General features: G+C 43.9%; 2 protein-coding genes, 1 long non-coding RNA gene and 2 pseudogenes across 3 annotated transcripts; 3 read left to right on the top strand and 2 right to left on the bottom strand.

Annotated features, from left to right (window-relative positions):
* The first annotated feature begins 1,496 nt into the window (after positions 1–1,496).
* LOC123995905 lies at positions 1,497–6,076 on the top strand (annotated as a pseudogene).
* LOC123995904 lies at positions 5,478–7,564 on the bottom strand (annotated as a pseudogene).
* A 92-nt stretch (positions 7,565–7,656) lies between these two features.
* LOC123994532 lies at positions 7,657–8,735 on the bottom strand. Its single transcript, XR_006831663.1, has 2 exons — positions 8,479–8,735; positions 7,657–7,724 (listed from the first exon to the last, which is right to left on the bottom strand). It is a non-coding gene; the product is annotated as an uncharacterized LOC123994532 (long non-coding RNA).
* A 146-nt stretch (positions 8,736–8,881) lies between these two features.
* On the top strand, positions 8,882–18,232 carry LOC123994530 (tetratricopeptide repeat protein 41-like). Its single transcript, XM_046297233.1, has 9 exons — positions 8,882–9,415; positions 12,805–13,644; positions 13,846–14,032; positions 14,196–14,413; positions 16,241–16,398; positions 16,550–17,033; positions 17,205–17,444; positions 17,687–17,875; positions 18,092–18,232. The coding sequence occupies exons 2-8, from the start codon at positions 12,840–12,842 to the stop codon at positions 17,866–17,868; spliced, it is 2,274 nt and encodes a 757-aa protein (XP_046153189.1). The 5' UTR covers positions 8,882–9,415; positions 12,805–12,839; the 3' UTR covers positions 17,869–17,875; positions 18,092–18,232.
* A 25-nt stretch (positions 18,233–18,257) lies between these two features.
* On the top strand, positions 18,258–21,441 carry LOC123994531. Its single transcript, XM_046297234.1, has 9 exons — positions 18,258–18,285; positions 18,403–18,462; positions 18,656–18,707; positions 19,081–19,270; positions 19,410–19,560; positions 19,746–19,898; positions 20,096–20,232; positions 20,352–20,478; positions 20,600–21,441. Exons 4-9 carry the CDS (start codon positions 19,114–19,116, stop codon positions 21,213–21,215), a joined length of 1,341 nt encoding a protein of 446 aa, XP_046153190.1. The 5' UTR covers positions 18,258–18,285; positions 18,403–18,462; positions 18,656–18,707; positions 19,081–19,113; the 3' UTR covers positions 21,216–21,441.
* The last annotated feature ends 1,678 nt before the right edge of the window (positions 21,442–23,119 follow it).

The raw sequence follows: 23,119 nt of genomic DNA, 5'->3' as shown, positions 1-23,119 counted from the left end.
ACATTACCAAGTCGTTTCTACTGGCTCAGTCTTGGATAGTAATGCTTTCTATGGAGGAGAACTTGCCCAGATAATCTGTCTGCAGCATGTGTGAAAAGTCTGAACTAATATAGATATTATTATTTATATCTGACATCAATGGAGTGGAAGTATTTTCTCTGAAAATGGGCAGAAGAGTACAGTATGATCATCTCGCAGCCGAATTAGTTTTTGTTAGTTTACATGTGTGATGTCATGTCACTTTTATTGATTGCTTATAGAGTAGTTTACACCTCTACTGTTTACTTACACATTACATCCAAAAGAGACAGTGGGTGAGAGAGACGGAGAGACATCAATGTCGAGAGTTAGGATTTAAGCATAACAAATAGAGGGATATAGAGTGTCTCTCTCTAGAGGCTGACTAAAGCTTACTGAAAAATGCCACTAGGAAGGAAGTACCAAGAGTCTCTTGACAACCAGATCCACATGCGCGCTGATTCACCAGGCCCTTAGTGTGCCATGTATATCACACAGAGAAACAGTGCAATATGTACTGCATACTACATTAGCTATAACTGTATTAGCCAACACCTTGGGCTACAGTATACATTTACCATGCTGATAAAGTAATATAGAGAGTGACCAGGTACAAAAGTCATGACATGCAATTCTCATGTCTGTTCAGTTCTGCATTTGCGGTGGACAATAGTGACCCCACTCTTTAAGGGTGTCTCAGGGTGAGTTGGGATATGCAAAAAAAATCTCCAATCTCCAATACACACATGTGTATAATAAACACTTTTACATGTGTGAAATAGGACAATATAAGCACCCACTAAATGATTTAATATTATAAACCAGTTGGTCTCAACATTTGTTTTTGTTAACTGTACCCCCAATCACATTTCACTCTGCCCAAAGTACTCTGTCTTTTGCCTCCTCATCTGCAGCCAATCATTAGGCCTATGTTCTTATGACTCTTCCTAAGTGCCTCCTGTGGATAGGCGAGTTACCCTGATGGGTTCTGGTTTGTTTACCAGTACCCATTAGGGTACCTCGCCTACTCAGGCTCATGTGAAGCCCAATTTTAAACTATTAGTGTTGATTTGGAGGTATGTTTGTCAAGGGGGTTTTCCTGTGTTTAACAGCTGTGGCGAGGACTGTGACTATCTGAGAGGACTGCCAGATGTTGTTCTGGAGCACCTCTGGGAAGGATTTGTCTGTGAAGACACCCTTCTGGATCCTCAACTGTGCACAAATGCCAAGGAATATTGCAGTCCCTCCCTCGCTTACTCTTTATCTATTTGTCTTAGTGTCTGTCTGCCTTTGAATCTCACTGCTGTCTGGGGTTCTCTGTCTTTTCAGATGTGGCTGGAAGAAACATGAACAAAGACTCTGAGGAAAAGTGAGTGACCACAGGATTGCCGCTGTAATTAAGTTTTGACATCATTACTTTTTCATATATATATTAAATGTGTAATAAAACATTGTTGCATGTAAATACTCTTGTAAACATGGTGGCTGTGGCGGAGATGGTAAAGCACAACCCTCCCCAGATTCCTCTGGAGTATACTTTGCCTCAGCTGAGTTGTAACGTTTCCAACACCTCCATAAATTATGTTTGTCTCTCTCTCGCTCTCTAACCCCAAATGTTCCTCAACACTGATGAGGTAACCAGGAAAGCAGGCCTGTAAAATAGTCCCGTTTCATCATCTCAGTCATCTGTTCTTCACATTCAATACATGATGCAACCATTCAAGGATTTTTAATTCGTTTCCACAACAGTTGTGCCTTGTTCTACACCCTTATTTTACACAGTCTATTCTTTACTTAGAAAGTTAACAGATTCCTTTACTCAAACAACACAAACAGTTGATTTTTGGCACAGAGTACAGCGGGTAGCCTGGTTTTTAAACATTGCCAGAAGTGAAGCAATATTTTAATGACCATTTAGTTGTTATTGTTGAGGCAGACAGTTTAGGTCATCCAGGGGTGAACGTGTCGGCACAAGATTGATGCCACTCGGGTTGACTACAGCTGACACATGGTTGAGGTGGGTGGATAGGAAGAGAAGGGCAGGTATAACTATTTTATTAGGTAGAATTAGTCATGCCACCTGGAGGATGAGTCGTAAAAGACAATGAGTGCCATGTTTGAGTATCTCAGCAATATGTGATCTGCCATGATTGGATAAGAGGTGACAGCATTATAGTGGAAACTGTGCTTAAGTAAAACTGATCCGGTTTGGAAGGACTTCTGCTTCAGTTCTCTTGCATCTGACTTTATTGAATGGTCCCTTTCTCTCCCCCTCTCTGCTGTGTCACAGTAAACCATATCCTGCTCATGATGCTGGTTCTCATAGTGTGTCTACTCCTGTACAGTAAGCTGTTCAGAGGCCCGGCTCGAGAAGGGAACTAGGACTTGGCAGCACTAGAACCTGCCAAGAACAGCAGTTGGCATGAGGTTATGAATGTTTGTTGATTTAAAAAGTAAGCATTTCCTCTGCCTCTTATGGGATAGCTTTTAGGGGGCAAATTACTTAGCAATTTAAATAATTGTAATAGCTTTTAAAAATAGATAGAAAAATACTTGTTTTTTTATTAGGATCCCCATTAGCTGTTACAAAAGCAGCAGCTACAGTACTGTTCCTGGGGTCCACATAAAACATGAAACAATACAGAATGACATAATGCAGAATATCAATAGACAACAGCTCAAGGACAGGACTACATAATATATATATTTTTTAAAGGCACACTTAGTTTGTGTGTATGCATTGACATGTAGGCCATCTAGGTCAAACTTGACCAAGCCCAAACTGGTTGTACTTTCCTCACAGAAACCAGGAAGGACCCAGAGCGTGCGCCAACATTTCCTGTGGAGAAGGCTGCGGAGGGAGAGGATGACATCCCAGTGGTTGTAAGTCGCTCTGGATAAGAGCGTCTGCTAAATGACTTAAATGTAAATGTAATCTGTGCTGTGGAGGAACGAATGGGCAGTGCCATGGCAACCATCAACAGCATCTATAGCAACACAGATGCCAGCGTGTTTTTCATCATTGTCACTCTTCGTGATTCCATCAAGCTGACAAGGTGTTTCACACTAATCTCTCCCCTTCCATTGTCACCGATTTGTAGCAATTTTAGTTCCTAGTACCAACCCAGGATGTTTTAATGAATTATCTGAATTGTTTCAATAAAGGCCTTAAAGGACAACTGAGAAATGACTTTAAAATGGAGTGAGTTGAACTGTCATTCATTTGTGTTTTCATAGACATTACATAGAAGACCACGCTTAAGGGCATTAAGTGTAAGCTTCTGGAGTTCAACCCCCATGGTTCTGAAAGGTGAAACCAGACTCCTCCCGACCAGACCTGCTACACCCAGTGAGTAACACACTCACACAAGCACCCACATAGGAACTAATTATAACCTAACCACAGTCACTGTCCCTAAAGTCCCTGTTTTGATTGTTTTGCAGCTGAACTTTGTATGCTTTTACTTGCCGCTCCTTGATATCAGCCACAAGAGGGTGATGTCATTGTGCAAGGTACAGAAATGTGTCCTTATCTTTGTGCCATTCAGTCCAGTTTTGTCTTGAGCTGTAGTTGAGATAAATGGGTGTCTGCATTTTCAGTACTTACATTCAGTGACGACAAGTGACATCAAGGACTTGTACCATACCAAGCTGGAGAAAGGCCATGCTGCTGCCTTCGCCACAGACTGTGACCTGCCCTCCACCCATAAGATGGTGCGCAGCAGGGGAATGCAGGGTAGTGCCTATTTATTTATTTTTGCACAAGAGGGCATTTTTTGCCTAAGTAAGATTGGCGGTACCTCTATTACAATCAATCTTGGTAAAGGACAATATATTGAACTTGAGTTTATCCTACACCTAGCCTAGAAGATTCTCTCTACCTAGAAGATACTCTCTACCTAGAAGATGCTCTCTAATTACCTTCTGAAATAACAACCCGACAAGCAGTCTCATACATCTCAATGCTGAATAAACTTGATCAGTTTGTCTCCAAATCTGAATCCAAATCAAATTCCTTCCCTAATGAACCTGTCTCCCAGACAACGTACATGGGCTTCCTGGGCTACAGGAAGTGAGAGACCTGGGGATCAACCCCAGCGACTGCTCCTTTAACCCTGGGGTGTTTGTGGCCGACGTTGGAGAGTGGAAGAAACAGAAGATCACCAAACAGCTGGAGAAATAGTTGCAGGAGAACTTAAAATGAGTAGAGAAGTATGTTTGACTTGTGATCATACCTTTCCACATAACCACCAAACTGACCTAAGACCAGGTGAATCCATAAGTAATTATCCCTGCTGTCTATAACAATAATAAATTATAAACAGATAATCCTATGAAAACTTAATTCTGTTTCATTTGAATATCATAAGGGAAATGAAATATAAAATGTTCTACTTTGATGCCCTCCTCCCCTAGGGAAAACATATGCAGCAGTGCCATGGCAGGGGGCGTGGCGACTCCTCCTATGCTGACCGTGTTCCATGACAAATACACAATCATCGATCCCCTGTGGCACGTCCGACACCTGGGTGAGATCACCTCACCTTGATGACATCACCACACCTCATACATAGCACAGCAGAGCCATGTACAGAGATATGGGTCTGGTACACAGGCTTGGGTGTCATAATGTAGGATAGAGCTATCTCGAGAGGCTGATTTACTGTGTATTCTGTTCTCTTTTCCTATAGGCTGGAGCCCAGACGCCCGCAACTCTGAGACCTTCCTCCAGGGGGCACACCTGTTGCATTGGAACAGCCGCTTCAAGCCCTGGGACTAACTACCCTTGTGTCCACCTGGACCGGTGGGAGAAGTGATTCATCCCAGACCCCTCCAGGAAATTCTTGTTGGTACGGCCTGAGGGTAAAATCTGAGGGATGTTGAACAGAGGTTGTGTAGGGTCATTTCAGACTGAACAGTAAATATTGTGGAGGCCTCTTTCTGATAAGTCCTATTGCTGTTTTAACATCTTTTGAGATGGTATTTCTTTGAGGGTTCCTATCAAAACGTCTTCAAGAACTCCAAGCTAGATGGGTACAGAATCAAAAATGTATATGGTCATTGTGAGATGAGTGAGCATAATTGTATTGGTTGTTTTGACTTGAAACTCAACAATGTGATCTCTTAAAGCCTTTTCCTAAATAAAAAGCTGGAGATTTGACTGTGGAAATTCGGACTTGGCTGACTATTGGCTAAAAAAGAACAGAAATGACAGGTAAAGACACCACAGGTGAGAGATTACCTTTCCGGAAACATTTAATGTTTCTCGTGACAGGAAGTCGACACTCCATAACCGCCTCAGTTAAATAGTAACACATTTACATTAATGTGGGAATGTAGAAAATAATCAACAGAAGCTACTAAAATCCAAACACCCACCTGATTCTTTTCAGCAGAGAAAATGGACCTAGTTCCAGTCAAAGCTCTGCCCCCCAAGTTCGCTCCCTCACCCTTCCCTCCCACCCCCTCGCTCAGTCCGTCTCACAGTTCATACCTTCCTGTGGCTCCCTGGAAAGAGCAAAGTGAAACACATCTGTACATGAAGCAAAAAGGACCATCACTATCCATTGTCTTACTATATATTGCTTTGCTTTAACCTCCTCCTCTGGCTCCTCCTCTGGATGTGACGGGTAAGGAAGTTAAGATAAGCGAAGATATACCTTAACATCTCTTCGTGCCCATTCCCCAAATCAGTTCTTGTATACAGAATCCAGCCATAATGTACTGCATTATAACACACTTTGCATAGTCAGTGTTTATTATATTGGTAAAGTAGCAGTAAGTATTCAGATCCTGTTTGCACGTGGGTGATATTAGTTATATTGAGCGTACCTCTTCATTGAGGTCCACGTTCATGCTGAGTCGGAGCATGCGTTCTATCCTGTCTCCATAGGCCTTGGTGTCAGCCAGCTGGTAGCCTGACCGTAGTGTGGCCGTCTCAAACAGCACTACAGCCAGGTCTGAGGCATCAGTCCTCTGCATTATCCTGAGGTAGGGAGGAGAATTTGATAGGTTCCTAACAGTATGTATGATTCATTGGGGTACATTTGAAATAGAAGGGCGGTAAAGCAATTTGTGTTGAATTCTAAATGGTACTCACATTTATGCTCTTCAACATTTCTTTAATCAGAGGGTGTTTGGGGTTGATCTCCAGTGTTTTCTTCTGGCTTGCATAATAACTGAACAGAAATAAAAGTTGTCAAAACATAAGCAGAAACTATGTCGACACCCTTTAAGACTTGAGCCACTACGAGTTCTTGTGAGTGATGTCTTATCCTACAGAACATATACTGTTACATTAGGTCAAAATGGTTTCACATTGCTCACTTTGTGGATATGTCTTTTCCTGTCTGGTAGGCCTGTGCCTTTATGATCCTTTCCATGTTACCGGACCAGCCATACTGGCTGGCTACCAGGGCACAGGGAGAGTTGCTCAGCCCCTGGGACAGCACAGCCTTCTCGATCTACAGACCGATCAAACAGAGAAGATTCAGCTTTAAGCTTCTTCAACACTTGGGCAAACATTTTCAAACAGAGGAGATGCCATCTGACTAGTGTCTATCCAATAACAATGCACATTCCCATTGAGCCTATTGAGAAGACCCCTAACCTTGTCCTTCATCTAGGTTGTGAGAGGTTCATACTCCTTCTCCAGGGCCTCCCTCTTCTCCTTGGTCTTGTCGCTCTCGTCAAACTTGACACCCTCATTTTAAAAATTGTATTTTTATTTTAACTTTTTAACTAGGCAAGTCAGTTAAGAACAAATTCTTATTTTCAATGACGGCCTAGGAACAGTGGGTTAACTGCCTGTTCAGGGGCAGAACGACAGATTTGTACCTTGTCAGCTCAGGGATTCGAACTTGCAACCTTTCGGTTACTAGTCCAACGCTCTAACCACTAGGCTACCCTGCCTTGGCCACGTTCTGGAAGCGCTTGCCGTCGAACTCCGGTAGGGCCTGGATACAGTACTCATCCACAGGCTCTCAGGTAGACGACGTCATAAACCCTGTTCAACAGCTTCTCCACAAAGGGAGACGACTCGGCCAACCGGATTAATATGGAGGGGAAATTAAGCTCCGTGTACGATTCAGCAAACTGTCGGACATTTGATATAGAAAGGAGGCTACTATGTTTTACAGATCCTGACTCTTCATTACAAGGTTTATAACCAACTCTATTATGCTCTACATTTACAAACCTACATATTCTATTTTCTATCACAAAGTAGTGCTCTCATCTAGACCCTCACCTCTTTTCTGCTGGTCCCAGCCAGGAAGTAGATCTTATCCTGCTTCTCTTTCATCCTCTCTACGTACTGTTCCAGGCTGGGCAGCACCGTGTCGCTGTTGGAGGTCTGGAAACGCAGCAGCTTGGCCAGACGGGTCCGGTTGGAGTGGTCCTCGATGACACCCAGCTTGATGTTGGTGCCAAACTCCTTCCAGAACTTCTCGTTGTGCTCCTCTGTGATCTTCTTGATCATGTTCAGGGTCTTGTGCACCAGCTTCTTGCGAACCAGCTTCTTTCTTGACCTGGCCGAAGAGGCATGTTAAGTATGTTGTTAGCAGAATTGTTGAGTGAAAAGTGGTTGAGGTCTAGGTGGGTTTCATTGTTTGATAGAGTGAATTGAAAGCAAGCCTCACCTTCAGAAGTTTGTGTTGCTGGAGAGATTCTCTTGAGACGTTCAGAGGAAGGTCATCGGAGTCAACCTGATGGAACAGAGAAGAAATTTAAAGATGCAATATGCAAAAATCGCTTTGCCATTTCCTGGTTGCTAAAATTCTAAGTTTGTATTGTGTAGAGAATTACTGTACCATGTGAACCTCTGATAAATATATTTTCCATAACCAAAAATAGTTTTTTTCAGCTGTTTGAAGCTGTTGTACAAAACCATAAAACGTAAAGACTTACAACCATTTGAAATTATTTTTATGTTTGATATTTAGGTATATTTAAAACCAAATACTTTTACTCAAGTATGACAATTGGGTACTTTTTCCACCACTGGTAGTTAGTTGTTGATAACTGGTACAAATAGAGTATAACTGTGTGGGATCAAGGTGTTCAGAATCCTGCTTTTGTTTTGTGGTTGTGGAAGCAGAGGGCTTAGGTATGACATTGCAGTGTCAATATGTACAAAATGTTCAGTAAGACTAACGTGCCCATAAAGCAAACAATAACGTCCAGATATGATGAATGAAAAAAGATAAGCATTAGGCATTAGTCTGGCTCCACAGGAATCAGATTAAGAGAAAGTACCAGAAACCTGTAATTCAGTCCTCTACGATGTAACCCCATTTAACACACTCACCGGTCAACAAAACATTGCACTGCAATCAAAAGATGGCATTTTAGCACATTTACTGCTGCTTATCTTGCAACTAAGAAAATATCATGACATGTCAAGTAGCAGCAAAGAAGTTGAAATTATATTCTATTATGCAATTTATAACTCATACTTACTGAAAGCTAGAAGAGCAGAAAGGAGACATACATTCGCTTCATTTTAATAGAACAAAAATATAGCACTATAGTCCTAGTCCCGTATTTTACTATATTTTACTTTATTCCTACACCCCGGCATATGCTTGAAACTGCGTCCAGGGTTGTAGACAACTTTATCTGATCCCCCTTTAGAGGCGGTGGGTTGATGAAGTGGACCTATACCTGCTCCCCACGCGCAACAATAACCAATGGCAGAAGATTTCGCCGCTTCAATCTTCCAATCGTGGTATTACATGGCCGATTGTACATGTTCAAAACGTGGCTAGTTTCCATTGGCCGAATAACACGTTTAACAATGATTTTGTTATCATAAAAAGCGATAAGATCATGTCTGATACATTGCAACACGTCATTAGAAATATATACATTCATCAGCACATTTACAGTGTAACAATTTATGATAGGCTGATCCGGAAGCCCATACGTTCACCTTGACTACCACTGTTGCTATGGCTTGTCATGCACAACTTCTCAGCGAAGTACCAGGCATGTATTGACATCGACGCTGTACTAAAACGATCAAGACTACCTACAAACATACTTTTAGTTTGCCAAATGCATATATTTTGCCAGGAAAAACATCTACCCTACAGATAGCGTTCAGATGTATTTATAACGTGAGCCATTTTAATCGGGATCACACAGACAGCCTTGTGATCTGGCAACCATCTCTGGAACGAACTATTGGCCTTGTGATCTGGCAACCATCCCTGGAACGAACTATTGGCCTTGTGATCTGGCAACCATCTCTGGAACGAACTATTGGCCTTGTGATCTGGCAACCATCCCTGGAACGAACTATTGGCCTTGTGATCAGGCAACCATCCCTGGAACGAACTATTGGCCTTGTGATCTGGCAACCATCCCTGGAACGAACTATTGGCCGCTAGTACAGGTATCAAAACTTTTATGGAATTTTGTTTGTCAACTATTGTCCATTCACACGTGGCTTTGTGTGTGTGTGTGTGTGTGTGTGTGTGTGTGTGTGTGTGTGTGTGTGTGTGTGTGTGTGTGTGTGTGTGTGTGTGTGTGTGTGTGTGTGTGTGTGTGTGTCCAGGTGCGTGCTTTGATTTATGAAATTAGTCTATTTGGAATAGCTACTCATCTATTTCAAATGCCAGCATTCACTTGCTTGTGCAATTGTCACAGGCTGTAGATCTCAAAACAACATATTTGCTAGGTAAAGCTCCGCCTTATCTCAGTTCACTGGTCACGATGGCAACACCCATCCGTAGCACGCGCTCCAGCAGGTGTATCTCACTGATCATCCCTAAAGCCAACACATCATTTGGCCGCCTTTCGTTCCAGTACTCTGCTGCCTGTGACTGGAACGAATTGCAAAAATCGCTGAAGTTGGAGACTTTTATCTCCCTCACCAACTTCAAACATCAGCTATCCGAGCAGCAAACCGATCGCTGCAGCTGTACATAGTCTATAGGAAAATAGCCCACCCATTTTCACCTACCTCATACCCATACTGTTTTTTATACTGTTTTTATTTAATTATTTTTCTGCTCTTTTGCACACCAATATCTCTACCTGTACATGACCATCTGATCATTTATCACTCCAGTGTTAATCTGCAAAACTGTATTATTTGCCTACCTCCTCATGCCTTTTGCACACATTGTATATAGACTGCCCATTTTTTTCTACTGTGTTATTGACTTGTTAATTGTTTATTCCATGTGTAACTCTGTGTTGTCTGTTCACACTGCTATGCTTTATCTTGGCCAGGTCGCAGTTGCAAATGAGAACTTGTTCTCAACTAGCCTACCTGGTTAAATAAAGGTAAAAATATTTGGTATGGAATAGACCCTCCCCTTTCTTTTTCATGTGATCAGAGTTTTTCTCCTTCCTCGTTTTGAAACCATGCCAGCGACTCAGGTGCAGACACTACCAACCCACCTCTCAACTGCTAACAACATTCAGCTGCTCGTCTACATTCAATTGAACTCATTCTCCCTCATCTTCAGTCTCACAACGATTGACAGTTTCAACTCCTCCACCTGTAACTCTTCCAACTTCAACTGCACCTCTGGAATCCCTGATTCCACCGACTGGTACCATGATCAGTGGAGTCGTCCTGGCTCTCTGCTATCTTCTGGGCATAACATAGCTGTGATCAGCTGTTGGCATCTGTACTAATACAAATAGAGTATGAAACTGTTCTTGAGCCTGGGGTGTCAGATATGCTGAGCCTGCTAATATGCGTGCCGCTATTGGTCTATGCAATACTCTTCAGCTGGGACTTGGGCAACAGTCTCTGCAAGCTGTTTGTCTTTGTTGCCTACTGCTGTACATTCCCAGCCTGCTGACCATCCTGTTGATGAGTATCCAGCGCTACTACCAAGTTCTGCACCCCAGTGCTGGGTCAGGTGGCGTGAGGGGAGTTTGGGGAGGTGGTTGTTTCCCATACTGTGAGGTGTTGTGGTTGTAATATCTTCACCGTTCCTGACAGTCAACATGGAGGAGGGGGAGGACAACCATCTCCATTGTGTTTACATCTCTTATAGTAAACAGAAGTATAGCCCTGGGGTGGGAGGTTTGGTGATTTCGATACCTGTCTCCCTCCGACTAACATCCTACATCCGCCTCCATAAGAGAGTGAAACATTCAGCTTTCTTCCCGAAAGTTCAGGATGACCAGACATGTGACCAGCATCATTGTGACTTTTGTCATCTGTTCAATGCCATTCCAAGTTGTCAGGATATTTGGCCAAGTCTGAAAACTTGAAAAACTTCTCTACCCAGTTGTATTACTGACCTATGCCAACAGTTGCCTGAATCCATTTCTCTTTGCCTTCGCTTCCTGTAACTTCTGCCAGAAGAATGGCCAGTCAGAAGACACCGCGATGCAGCTTCAAATGGGTCCTGTCCACAGTCCACCAAACATGTGACATATCTGACACACTCACACACGTGTTTATTTATGTTACAGGTTTGGCCTACATCAAGCTAGATGTTTTCACAAATTGGGTTTTATTAGGTGTGAGTTAATCTTAATTTAGATGTGGAGAAGAAAGTAAAAGTGCAATATGTGCCATGTAAAAAAGCTAACGTTTAAGTTCCTTGCACAGAACATATGAAAGCTGGTGGTTCAATATTCCCAGTTCTTCAATATTCCCAGTTAAGATATTTAAGGTTATAGTTATTATAGGAATTATGACGCGTTGACTATTTCTCTCTCTACCATTTGTATTTCATTTCCCTTTGATTATTGGATGTTCTAATAGGCACTTTAGTATTGCCAGCCTAATCTCAGGAGTTGATAGGCTGGGCGTCATGATCAACGCAGTGCATCAAGCATTGCTAAGAACTGCTGGCAAACGCAGTGAAGTTTGAATGAATGCTTACGAGCCAGCTGCTGCCTACCACCGCTGTCAGACTGCTCTATCAAATCATAGACTTAATTAGAATATAATAAACACAGAAATACGAGCCTTTGGTCATTAAGTCCGGAAACTATCATTTAGAAAACAAAACGTTTATTCTTTCAGTGAAATACAGAACCGTTCCGTATTTTATCTAACGGGTAGCATCCCTAAGTCTAAATATTGCTGTTACAATGCACAACCTTCAATGTTATGTCATAATTATGTAACATTCTGGCAAATTGGTTCGCAACGAGCCAGGCGGCCCAAACTGTTGCATATATAATTACTCTGCGTGCAATGAATGCAAGAGAAGTGACACAATTTCCCTAGTTAATATTGCCTGCTAACATGCATTTCTTTTAACTAAATATGCAGGTTTAAAAATATATACTTCTGTGTATTGATTCTAAGAAATTAATTGATGTTTATGGTTAGGTACATTCATGCAACGATTGTGCTTTTGTTAAATCATCACTCGTTTGGCGAAGTAGGCTGTGATTCGATGAGAAATGAACAGGCACCGCATTGATTATATGCAAGGCAGGACAAGCTAGTTAACCTAGTAAAATCATCAACCATGTGTATTTAACTAGTGATTATGTGAAGATTGTAAAAAAAAAAAACTATCAGTTTAATGCTAGCTAGCAACTTACCTTGGCTCCTTGCTGCTCTCGTATAACAGGTGCTCAGCCTGCCACGCAGTTTACTCGTGAAATGCAATGTAATCGGCCATAATCGGAATCCAAAAATGACGATTACTGATTGTTATGAAAACTTGAAATCGGCCCTAATTAATCGGTCAACCTCTAATATTTACACCAATAATACCATGTACTTGCCAAACACTGTGGCTAGATATCTAGTTGATGATTATTCCCGATATGCTTGTTTTTCATTATTTTGTTCAGACGGGCACAGCAGGTCACAGCTACAACGGCCTGAGATGGACCCACAGGAGGGAGGCCGGGGAGGGTCGTACTCCACCGCCCCTCCTGTTACTGCTCCTCTCCAGCCCGTGCTGTGCTCCGTACCTGGAGATCTGTCTCAGGAGTGGCACTACCTGAGAACACAGGTGTTCCCTCATCTGGATGCCCTCTGCCAGGCCAGAGGCACCTGCTTCAGACCATTGGACACCCAGTGGGTTGACTGGGGGAGCCATCGTCCCTCTGACCTCCCTGACAATAGTACCTCCCTCTCCTCCCAGCAGTTGAAGATCAGCCTAGACCTTATCACCCGCTCCTCCTCCTTCCTCTGCCTCCTGGGACACCGATACGGCCCCTTCAGGCTGCAGCAGGACCCCACACCTCTCCCAGCTGCTGGTCCAGAACGAGAAGCCCTCTCTGTGGTGGAGAGGAACCTGCATGTTGCAGCAGATGGAGGCTACCCCTGGGTCCTCACAGGGAGGAACCAGAAGTGCTCCCTGACAGAGCTGCAGATCACCCAGGCAGCCCTGATGGGTGACACCAGACACTGCTTCTTCTACTTCAGAGACTACTCTTTCCATGGGGAAGAGGAGGATGAAGACAGGTACACAGATGAAGGTCAGAGGTCGTTGCTGAGCGTGTTCTCCAAACTGACAGCGGAGGAGAGACACAGAGCCAGGGAGCTGAAGAACAGGGTAGTGGACAGCCTGCAACCTGTAAGGTTCTTCAGAACGCTGCAGGATCTGGGGGACCTAGTGAAGAGGGACTGGAAGTGCCTCATGGAACAGCTCTATGGGTCCCTGGACCTGCAGCCAACCTGTTCCGGTAAGTGAACCAGTGCAGCTCAGTTCTGTTAGTTGAGCTAGTTCTGTTTACATCTACTTTGTTTAATTCCATTTAGTTCAACCAGCTTTGAAAAGACGGCGAAGATGACTAACGTAGCTCAGTCTGGTTCATATTTGTGTTTTTCAGTGGTCTGCCTGATCTTCCAAGCCCTAAAGCAGTGTTTTCTCCCCTGCGCTTTAGGCCTCCTGGACTCCCTTGATAGATGTTATCATGAAGGTGCTGTCCAGGCTCTGTGTCGCTGGTTTGCCCCCTCCACCCAAACCACTGCTGTCACGGAGGCACTCAACACATTTACTGCCTCTCTCACTCATTCTGACACGTCTCAGAGTCTAGCAACCTCAAGGAATTCAACCATTAAGTTAACAGGGTAAGCATTTTGGTGTCCACATTAAGCTGGAATCAGTGGTGAATTACTGTGAGATTTGCCATACTTAAAAGTAGATGGAGTCATGCATTCATAGTGTTAAGATATTTGTTTTATTATTGGAAAACATATTTTGACTGTCCTTCCTATTTTCTTTTGCCCTCAGCGACTATGACAAACGTGATTCCGATGGGTCTATTTTCCTGCTCTGTGGTGAAAGGGGTTGTGGGAAGTCTTCACTGGCCGCCCGGTGGCTTCAGGAGTTCCGGAAGAAGAATCCTAGAATTCCGGCCATCCCTCACTTCTGTGGAATCAGCAGCTCCAGTGTGGATATCAGATCTGTACTGAGACGCATCACCACTGAGCTACGCCTGGCCCATTGTGGTAAACACTCCGGAGTGTGATCGCCTATGTCTGTGAGGGATAGAAACGACTACGATGACATCAGCATATGACACTTCTGTCATCCAATTCCAAATGTAACCCGTTATAGCACTGTTGTATACTTACATTCCCAATTTGACATTTTATTCAGAAATGTGTTTACACTCAATTACTTTTCTGGTGAATATAACCTTTACTGCTAGATAAGATGTACTTCAATAATGACTTTAAAAAAAAAAGATGTCTTTACTCTGTGAGAAACCAAAACACTGACCTTGATCTTAAGAAAGAAACCAGGTCAACAGTGTCATACCACTTGTCTGGTCTAGACCAGTGAGACAGACCGATGGTTCCCTCTCATCTCACTCTTCTAAGTAACTAGTGTGGTATTTCTAGTTTTGATGTATACATTTGATTTATTCAGGGGAACCTAATTGAAACCAGGGTCTCATTCTCAATGGTGCCCTGAGAACAAACCATAAACAAATCAACATGGTAATACAATAAAACAGCAAATAATAAACTACAAGATATAACGACGATGTCATACATGTAGATGCATTGTGGTTCAGTGACACACGTGGCCATGGCATAAACAGACGGCCATAGACAGAGGCTATTAGTGCTTTTAGTATTTATTTTTAGTGCAGCCCAGGAGAAACTTAAAATATTTTTTTTTATTAAAAAAAACACTATTTTGGTATTTGTTTCATTAGTGCACGAATCAAACTGTGACACATATATTTTGAAAGTTCTATATCTTGAAAACGTGATTGATGACGTGCAAAACATTTTGGGACTGTATCAACAGTGTGCTAATGAAACCAATACCAAAATATTGTGGTATTTCTCTTCAACTCGTTGTTAAGGCTACACATTTACTGTTATTCTGTCTCTGTACTAGGGCCCCAGGCTGAGTGGAGTTAGGGGTTGGTATTGTGTCTCTGTACTAGGGCCCCAGGCTGAGTGGAGTTAGGGGTTGTTATTGTGTCTCTGTACTAGGGCCCCAGGCTGAGTGGAGTTAGGGGTTGTTATTGTGTCTCTGTACTAGGGCCCCAGGCTGAGTGGAGTTAGGGGTTGGTATTGTGTCTCTGTACTAGGGCCCCAGGCTGAGTGGAGTGAGGGGTTGTTATTCTGTCTCTGTACTAGGGCCCCAGGCTGAGTGGAGTTAGGGGTTGTTATTGTGTCTCTGTACTAGGGCCCCAGGCTGAGTGGAGTTAGGGGTTGTTATTGTGTCTCTGTACTAGGGCCCCAGGCTGAGTGGAGTTAGGGGTTGTTATTGTGTCTCTGTACTAGGGCCCCAGGCTGAGTGGAGTTAGGGGTTGTTATTCTCTCTGTACTAGGGCCCCAGGCTGAGTGGAGTTAGGGGTTGTTATTGTGTCTCTGTACTAGGGCCCCAGGCTGAGTGGAGTTAGGGGTTGTTATTCTCTCTGTACTAGGGCCCCAGGCTGAGTGGAGTTAGGGGTTGTTATTGTGTCTCTGTACTAGGGCCCCAGGCTGAGTGGAGTTAGGGGTTGTTATTCTCTCTGTACTAGGGCCCCAGGCTGATTGGAGTTAGGGGTTGTTATTGTGTCTTTGTACTAGGGCCCCAGGCTGAGTGGAGTTAGGGGTTGTTATTGTGTCTCTGTACTAGGGCCCCAGGCTGATTGGAGTTAGGGGTTGTTATTGTGTCTCTGTACTAGGGCCCCAGGCTGAGTGGAGTTAGGGGTTGTTATTCTCTCTGTACTAGGGCCCCAGGCTGATTGGAGTTAGGGGTTGTTATTGTGTCTCTGTACTAGGGCCCCAGGCTGAGTGGAGTTAGGGGTTGTTATTGTGTCTCTGTACTAGGGCCCCAGGCTGAGTGGAGTGAGGGGTTGCAGCACCATGTAAAGCCAGATCATGTTGTGGTTCAGGCCTTCTCTGCTGCGGCTGCTCTGGGACCCTGTGTTCTAGTTCTGGATGGACTAGACAGACTTACCGGGACCCTCGGGCTCTCAATGCAGGAGGTAATGCCTTACTCTGCCCAGACCACTACCAGTGGTGGTTCTTGTACAGTGTATTTTATATTGATAACATTCAAATAAATCAAGACTAAAAACAAAGCGTATTGTTTCATATAGTGAACATGAATTCATAACGTTTATTATTAATTGACAGGTGAAGGACCTATGCTGGCTCCCTGACCCTCTGCCTCCCCAGTGTAAGATCCTCATCACAGCGACCTCCACAGATGTCACCTACCAGAGGCTGACCCTCCGCCCAGACGTTCACATCCTCCCCTGGCCCGGCCTGTCAGACCCCTGGGTCCGCCGCAGCGTCCTGCTCCGACACCTTACCCTGCCCTGCCAGGAGCCGCACAGGACCCTACTGCAATTCATCTTGGGAACCACTACCAGGCCGGGAATGGGCCGCCTGCCGCTGTTCCTGGCGGTGGTGGCTAGCGAGCTGCAGACGTGCCGCATCCTGAGGGGAAAGGAGGAGGAGGAGGAGTTGATAGAGGAGTATGTGGAAGTGGATTCTATGGCGGAGCTGTGGGCCAGGGTGATTCAGCGCTGGATCAATGACTATGGCGGGGTCAGTGAGGGTACGGCCAGTCAAGCCAAAGGAACGGGAGGGCCTAGCTCTCAGGTGTCCAAGATAGGTGGGATCATCTTTACCCTCTCTAGTTATTCAGTTGTGATTTTTTTTAAGTGCCGTACAGCAAGAATAACCAATGTAATGTTTTCTCAATAAAGGTGAAGAATTAACATTGTTAGTTGTGGCACTCTATGATGAATTGTTGTATCTAACCTTACTGCTTCCTTCTCTCCAGATCTCAGAGGCTGGGTATGGGACACTCTATGCCTGGTTCACCTCTCCCATGCTGGGCTGACTGAGGAGCAGGTCCTGGTCCTGCTGGAGGTTCTTGGTTATCCTGGGTCCATACGGGTTCTACCTCTGGAGTGGGCCCGGTTCCGCACTGCTGCTGGGCCCTGGGTACAGGAGAGACCCAATGGAACACTGAGCCTCACCCATCAATCAATGGGCCAAGCCATGGACCTCCTCCTGCTGAGTGAGTGGCAGATGGGAGCGGAAGTTACAAGCCTAGAAATAGAAAGCATAGAATGGACATTTTACAATGGCCTTCATTTGTTTGTCCTTCAAACATGGTGGTGCTTTTACTTGGTTGATCATTTTGTCTAACAATGAAAGTGAAGTATCTGCATGTAAGTGGAACTCTTCTGCACTAAGGAGTCCAACTGACCAATCATTTCATTTCCACTTCTCCTTAGTCTTCTACTTTTTGATCTGTAGGGGTCCGTCCCGGTAAAGGTTCAGGGGGCTTGAGGAGGACCAGACGGGGCTACCATCTCAGCCTGGCCCAGTTCTTCCAGAGGCAGGGCAGAGAGCTCTGTAGCTGGCCTCAGATCCTGGAGGAGCTCCCTGGCACCTGGAGCAGAGTGGGGCCTGGAGGGAGCTACACACCTTCTTCATAGATCCACAGTAAGAGCATGGACATATACTTCACACATAAGGACACTAGGGGCACACAAAGTTACTGTTGGGTAAAATAGTTTAGCCACAGATTAACTGTCATCATATCATATATTTAACTTAACACTTTAAAACTGGGTGAGACTTTTTAAAATCAGATTACAGATTCACATGTTTATCCATCATTTATTTACATAACTGTATCCACATACTATCTGACCCGAGGACTGTAGAGCACCTGTCTGCAACTTGGAGCCAGTCTCCTCAGCTGAGAATGGATGTTGTCAGGTACTGGACTGTCCTGATCCTCAGAGGTTATGACCCCAACACCTCGTACCAGAGCCTGCTGGGTAAGGGAAGCCAACCTCCTACTTTTATCCAATCAGGGCGATGGGCATTCCCTCCTGCTACACATACAGGTAAAATCATCATGGTTACATATTTCAACACGCATTCAGTGGCGATCAGTTATAACGACATGGAACTGTAGATATACCATCCGTAAATAATGTAGCTGTTGTCTCTATTCAATCCAGAGCAGAGAGAGGCACACAGCAACATGGCCTTCATGACTGAGTCCCATAGTAACGGCAAAGGTAGTTATTCATCACTGATAACAAATTGATTATTGAGGATGTCTTCGTGTTACCAGTCATCATCAGTGATCCGTTGTGGCGATTATGTTTTTGTTGTTTGTTCCCCACCCGTAGAAGATGGTTGTCAGTGGGATCCAGGTGTGAAAGGGAGAGTGGAGTTGTTGGTCTCTGAGTTGCTGCTCTGTCTGAACAGGAAGGAGGAAGCAGAGCAGATCCTACTGCAGGCTGAGAACACCCTCACACAGGTTAGTTAGACCCACCACTCACTCTTAAAGGGAAACTTTATTTTCTGTAGTTTATTTTCTTTAGCTTTCATTAGTCCACTGTCGATACTGTGTACATCATCATGATGATGAAAAATAGAACTTAACTGCTGACATGCAAAACATTTCGGGACTATGTCAACAGTGGACTAATTTGAAAAAATACAAGAAGATCGTTTTGAGTGGATTGTCCCTTTAAATCCTAGCCACGATGCTAAGACTTTGCTTTAACACTGTAATTGCTCTAGTAATACCATTTTATGTTCTTAGTGTATAGACTCACACTGAATTATGAAAGGCTTTCATACAGCCTGCTGAAATGATCGCTCTGCTTCCCAATTTCTTGTCATTTCAGGCTGGTGAGCAGGACAGAGACGGGGAGAGTGTGATGTTACTGCTGACAGTGCGGCAGACTTTGGCTGAGCTCTATGTGGAGACGGACCAGCACAGAGAGGCAGAGACATACTGTAGATCAGCTCTGGTGACTGCCCAGACTCACACCGCTACCTGCCTTGAGAGACATGAGAGGATCACTGTTGGAAAGGGTATCTGTCCAGAGAGTTGGTGCACTATGGGTCTCATGTTTTAAATAATCAACCTGATGATGTACTGTTTCATTCACGAAGTAAGTAAATGCTTTTAGTGTGCTGAAATGATATGTATTTCATGTTTCACCCCTATCAGGGCAGTTGCTTTGTGTGCTCTGTCAGCTGCTGTTTGCAGATGTCCAAACCATCGAGGCCTCTCAGATACTCAGTGACATCATCAATATGGGACACCACAAACTCCACCTGTGTGCTCAGGCCACTGTATCACTGCTCTGTGGGATACACAGGTGTGTATTAAATAGCATAAATAGGTATAGTCTCATGCGTGACGCTTTTATACTTCATAGGTTCAGCTACAGGGGTTTCTATGTCTTTTTCCGTTGTTAGACCTAAACCCACGTGTATGACTTTTGATACTCTATGTCTCAATTTAGGCAAGCTAAGATTGTCATGATCTTTTAAAATGTGACAGACTCAGCCTGCAAGACCCACATGGTGCTGAGAAGCACCTCCAGGTTGCCTTGGAGACCAGGAGGCGCTGGTATGGTAAAGAGCACCCTCTAGTGGTGGAGGTGGAGGAATGCCTGGCAGACATCTTGGCCGACACCTGCGCTGACACAGCAGGGTGAGACTACTCTTCTAGTGTTCTTCTTCTCCTCTTTTTCGTCATTAATTGTGTCCTCCATTGTCTCCTCAGTAGTTTATTCTCTGTCATTGTTCTCCCTCTTCTTTCTCTTCCTCCTCCCATCCGATCCTCAGTAGTTTACTCAGTCAGTCACAGTATATGAATGTCACAGTGTGGTGAAGATGTGACGTGTTCAGGTTGAGGCAGAGGCTAGCAGTGGAGCTGTATCGACACACGGTGCACGTCAAAGACCAGGACATGAAGCTTTGTCCCCCCGCATCGCCGTGTCTTCAGGCGAAGGGATTCAGCCTCGCAGGCACCTTGGTCAAACTTGGTAATTGTTTCATTTTTCAAACAGAGGCAGCACAACTCTCAATCATTCTTACACTTTTTTTCTTGACTGTTAGCAACTGCACAGAGTGTGATATGTTGAGCTTGTGTGTGTCATGGCAGGCAGGCAGATATTTCATGGCTCCGGTAAGACAGAGAGTAGAGAGGCTGTTGAACTGCTGCAGAGAGCTCTGGACCTGTATATCTGCTTCCTGGGGTCTGATCACACACTGACCAGGGACTTACAACAGTAAGCCTTCTTCAGCTCCTACACAATTTAAAATGCTAACATTTTCTTCTTGCATTTTCATAGGATCTAAGAGAAAGTTACAGGTCATTGGACCTAACAGAGTTTAACTTTGTCCTTTTAGGGTTTTAAACACAGAATCCAGGAGACCTCTGACCCCTCAGGTCCCCAGGTCCACACCCCTCTCCCACATCTCCACTAGGAGACTAAGCAGTGGGACCAGACCCAATACAGCTGCACCCCTCCACTCCCACCTGGCCTGGTACAGGGGCACCACACACACCCCTCTGGACCCTTCCGTAAACAGATCCCTGTCAGCCCCATCCAACAAGTCCCGCAATACACAGCCAGAATTGAAACCAGAACCAGTGGAGTACCAGAACCACAACAACAGACAGAACCGACGGTCTTCTTCTCCCAGGACCTGGTCTGCCTTCCAGACCACAGTGTTCGGACCACAGAGTGACATCAGAAACCTGATCTCAGAACTCAAACCCAGTCCTGCTTCAGCACCGGGCTTTCGTTCCATAGACAGGACCCGGGTGCTGCATAGTGCAGGCTGGTGCCACCTACCAGGCAGGTACGTGCTGGAGGAACGGACAGTAACAGCTTTGAACAGAGAGATTGGATACCCTTTGCACACACAGAGATGCACCCCTCTGGTCAGACAGACAGGCCAGGGACAGGGAGGAGAACAGAGCTGGAGAGACAGAGTGTCTTATTCTGCCAGGAAGCAATAGAGAGAAGAGAAAGATCTAGAGAAGAATGGTGACCACTGAACTGTTTGAGTGTTTAATCTTTTACCACTTTTGATACCAATCAGCTGTTTTCTTTTCAATATTGAAATTGGTCAAAATACATTTTTAAAAAATGTAATTTTTGCATGTTTAAATGGAGTGAAATGGCCCCTATTTTGTATAGAAAATAAATGATTTGACTTCACTTCATGTTGTCAAATGAATCGATCCTTTTTTGTTTTCTGTAGGGTTGCATCTAAATATTGATAAAATGTTTTGTAAGATGGTTTAGCTCCTCATCCTGTTGTGCAACAACATTGACCTTTTCTCTCAGAAGGCAATACTTATAGTATTTCTAGGACCCAAAAGTGGGTGATGTAATCAACCATTGTAAGCACTAGTAAACAATGTGAGTGAAAGCATTAATTGAGCAACATGTTACAGATGCTCTGAAGTAGGACAACGCCAGTTTGGACCTTTCCATGTGATGTAGAGCTTGGGTCATGAGTTCAAAGGTGTGTGTGTGTGTGTCACCTTTAATAGGGGAGGGCGGGCTCGTGGTAGTGGCTGAAGTGGAATTAGTGGAGTGGTATCAAATACGTCAATACGATCGGAATGGTGCATGCTGCGGGCAGGCAGCGGGGTAACTGACCAATAGGAACCCTACAGGTGTTGTGCCGGAAATCCCCCCCCCCCCCTTCGGTTGAACGCGCACAAACTCAATTCTTCATTGCTGCGAATTGCTTGCTAGTTGAGATTTCACTAGTAATGTCTGCAGTTTTCAGTTTTGCCTATTTGTTTCAAGTGTATTAGTCAAGAAATAAATATCTGTCAAAATTAATCTCTCCCATGTCTTATTAGACTAGTAGTTGTTCTGAAATGTTTATTGCTTGCTAACATTGTACTCCCTCCTCTGTTTAATATAACACACATACATTAATTATTCATTTCAGTTGCCTATCCTGACGTGAAGTTGGTTCTCTAGAAAGTATTTGACTCTAGTGACAAAATTATGGAAATTAGAAGGGAGTTGGGGGAGTTCGACAAGGCCATTTTCTTGCCTGACTAAATTCTCCCCCCCCCCCCCCCCTTGGGACTGCAAGGCCTGGCACACTTCATAATCATTTTGGTAGCTCATGTTGACCAGTAGTGTGTGCCACAGAAAGTAAAATTAGAGTATAAAGAAGCAAAATTTTTATTTTAGAAGCATTTTGTCATGTTTAAGAAAATAAAGATAATGCACAAATATATAATAATACAAGCGTATCATTACAATCTTTATAATCCACAACTGAGATGCAGATAATATACAGTATGTTTTTCATAGCAGTGTGGCCATATCATCTTATAGTCAGAAGAAGAATGAGTGTCTGTTTGTGTATGTGGTATATATTGGATTTTGGACAAGCCACAGTGATAGAAAATAAATTGGTTCATTCTGTATTTTTATTGTATATCATGATATCTGTGAGGCAAGACAATACCATACATTATGATTAAAAAGACAACCCAAACCTGTTGTATCATTTGAGGTTAACTGAATGTAGGAATAAAGACTGGGAGAATAAAGTGGATTAGGGAAGAGTCAATGTACCTTTAGCAAATCAAATGTATTTTTAAGTTATCAATTTGTACATTATATGCTGAAACCATAAATACATGTTTTGGTAAATGTCGCATTACATGATGGAATCTACCATATTCTAAAATGTAACATGTACAGTATATTATATGCAATATGATAAGTAGAAAACGGCTACCTAACCTGTTCAATGCTAGAGTAAAGCACAACAAACATTGTTTTTATTATAAACATAGAGCAACTGTCATGCCCTGACCATAGAGAGCCTTTTTATTCTCTATTTTGGTTAGGTCGGGGTGTGACTAGGGTGGGTAATCTAGGTTGT

This window comes from Oncorhynchus gorbuscha, linkage group LG14 (assembly GCF_021184085.1).
Source record: "Oncorhynchus gorbuscha isolate QuinsamMale2020 ecotype Even-year linkage group LG14, OgorEven_v1.0, whole genome shotgun sequence".
NCBI classification, from domain to species: Eukaryota; Metazoa; Chordata; class Actinopteri; order Salmoniformes; family Salmonidae; genus Oncorhynchus; species Oncorhynchus gorbuscha.
The sequence above is the reverse complement of the archived record's forward strand: the minus strand, read 5'-3'. Positions and strand labels throughout refer to the sequence as shown.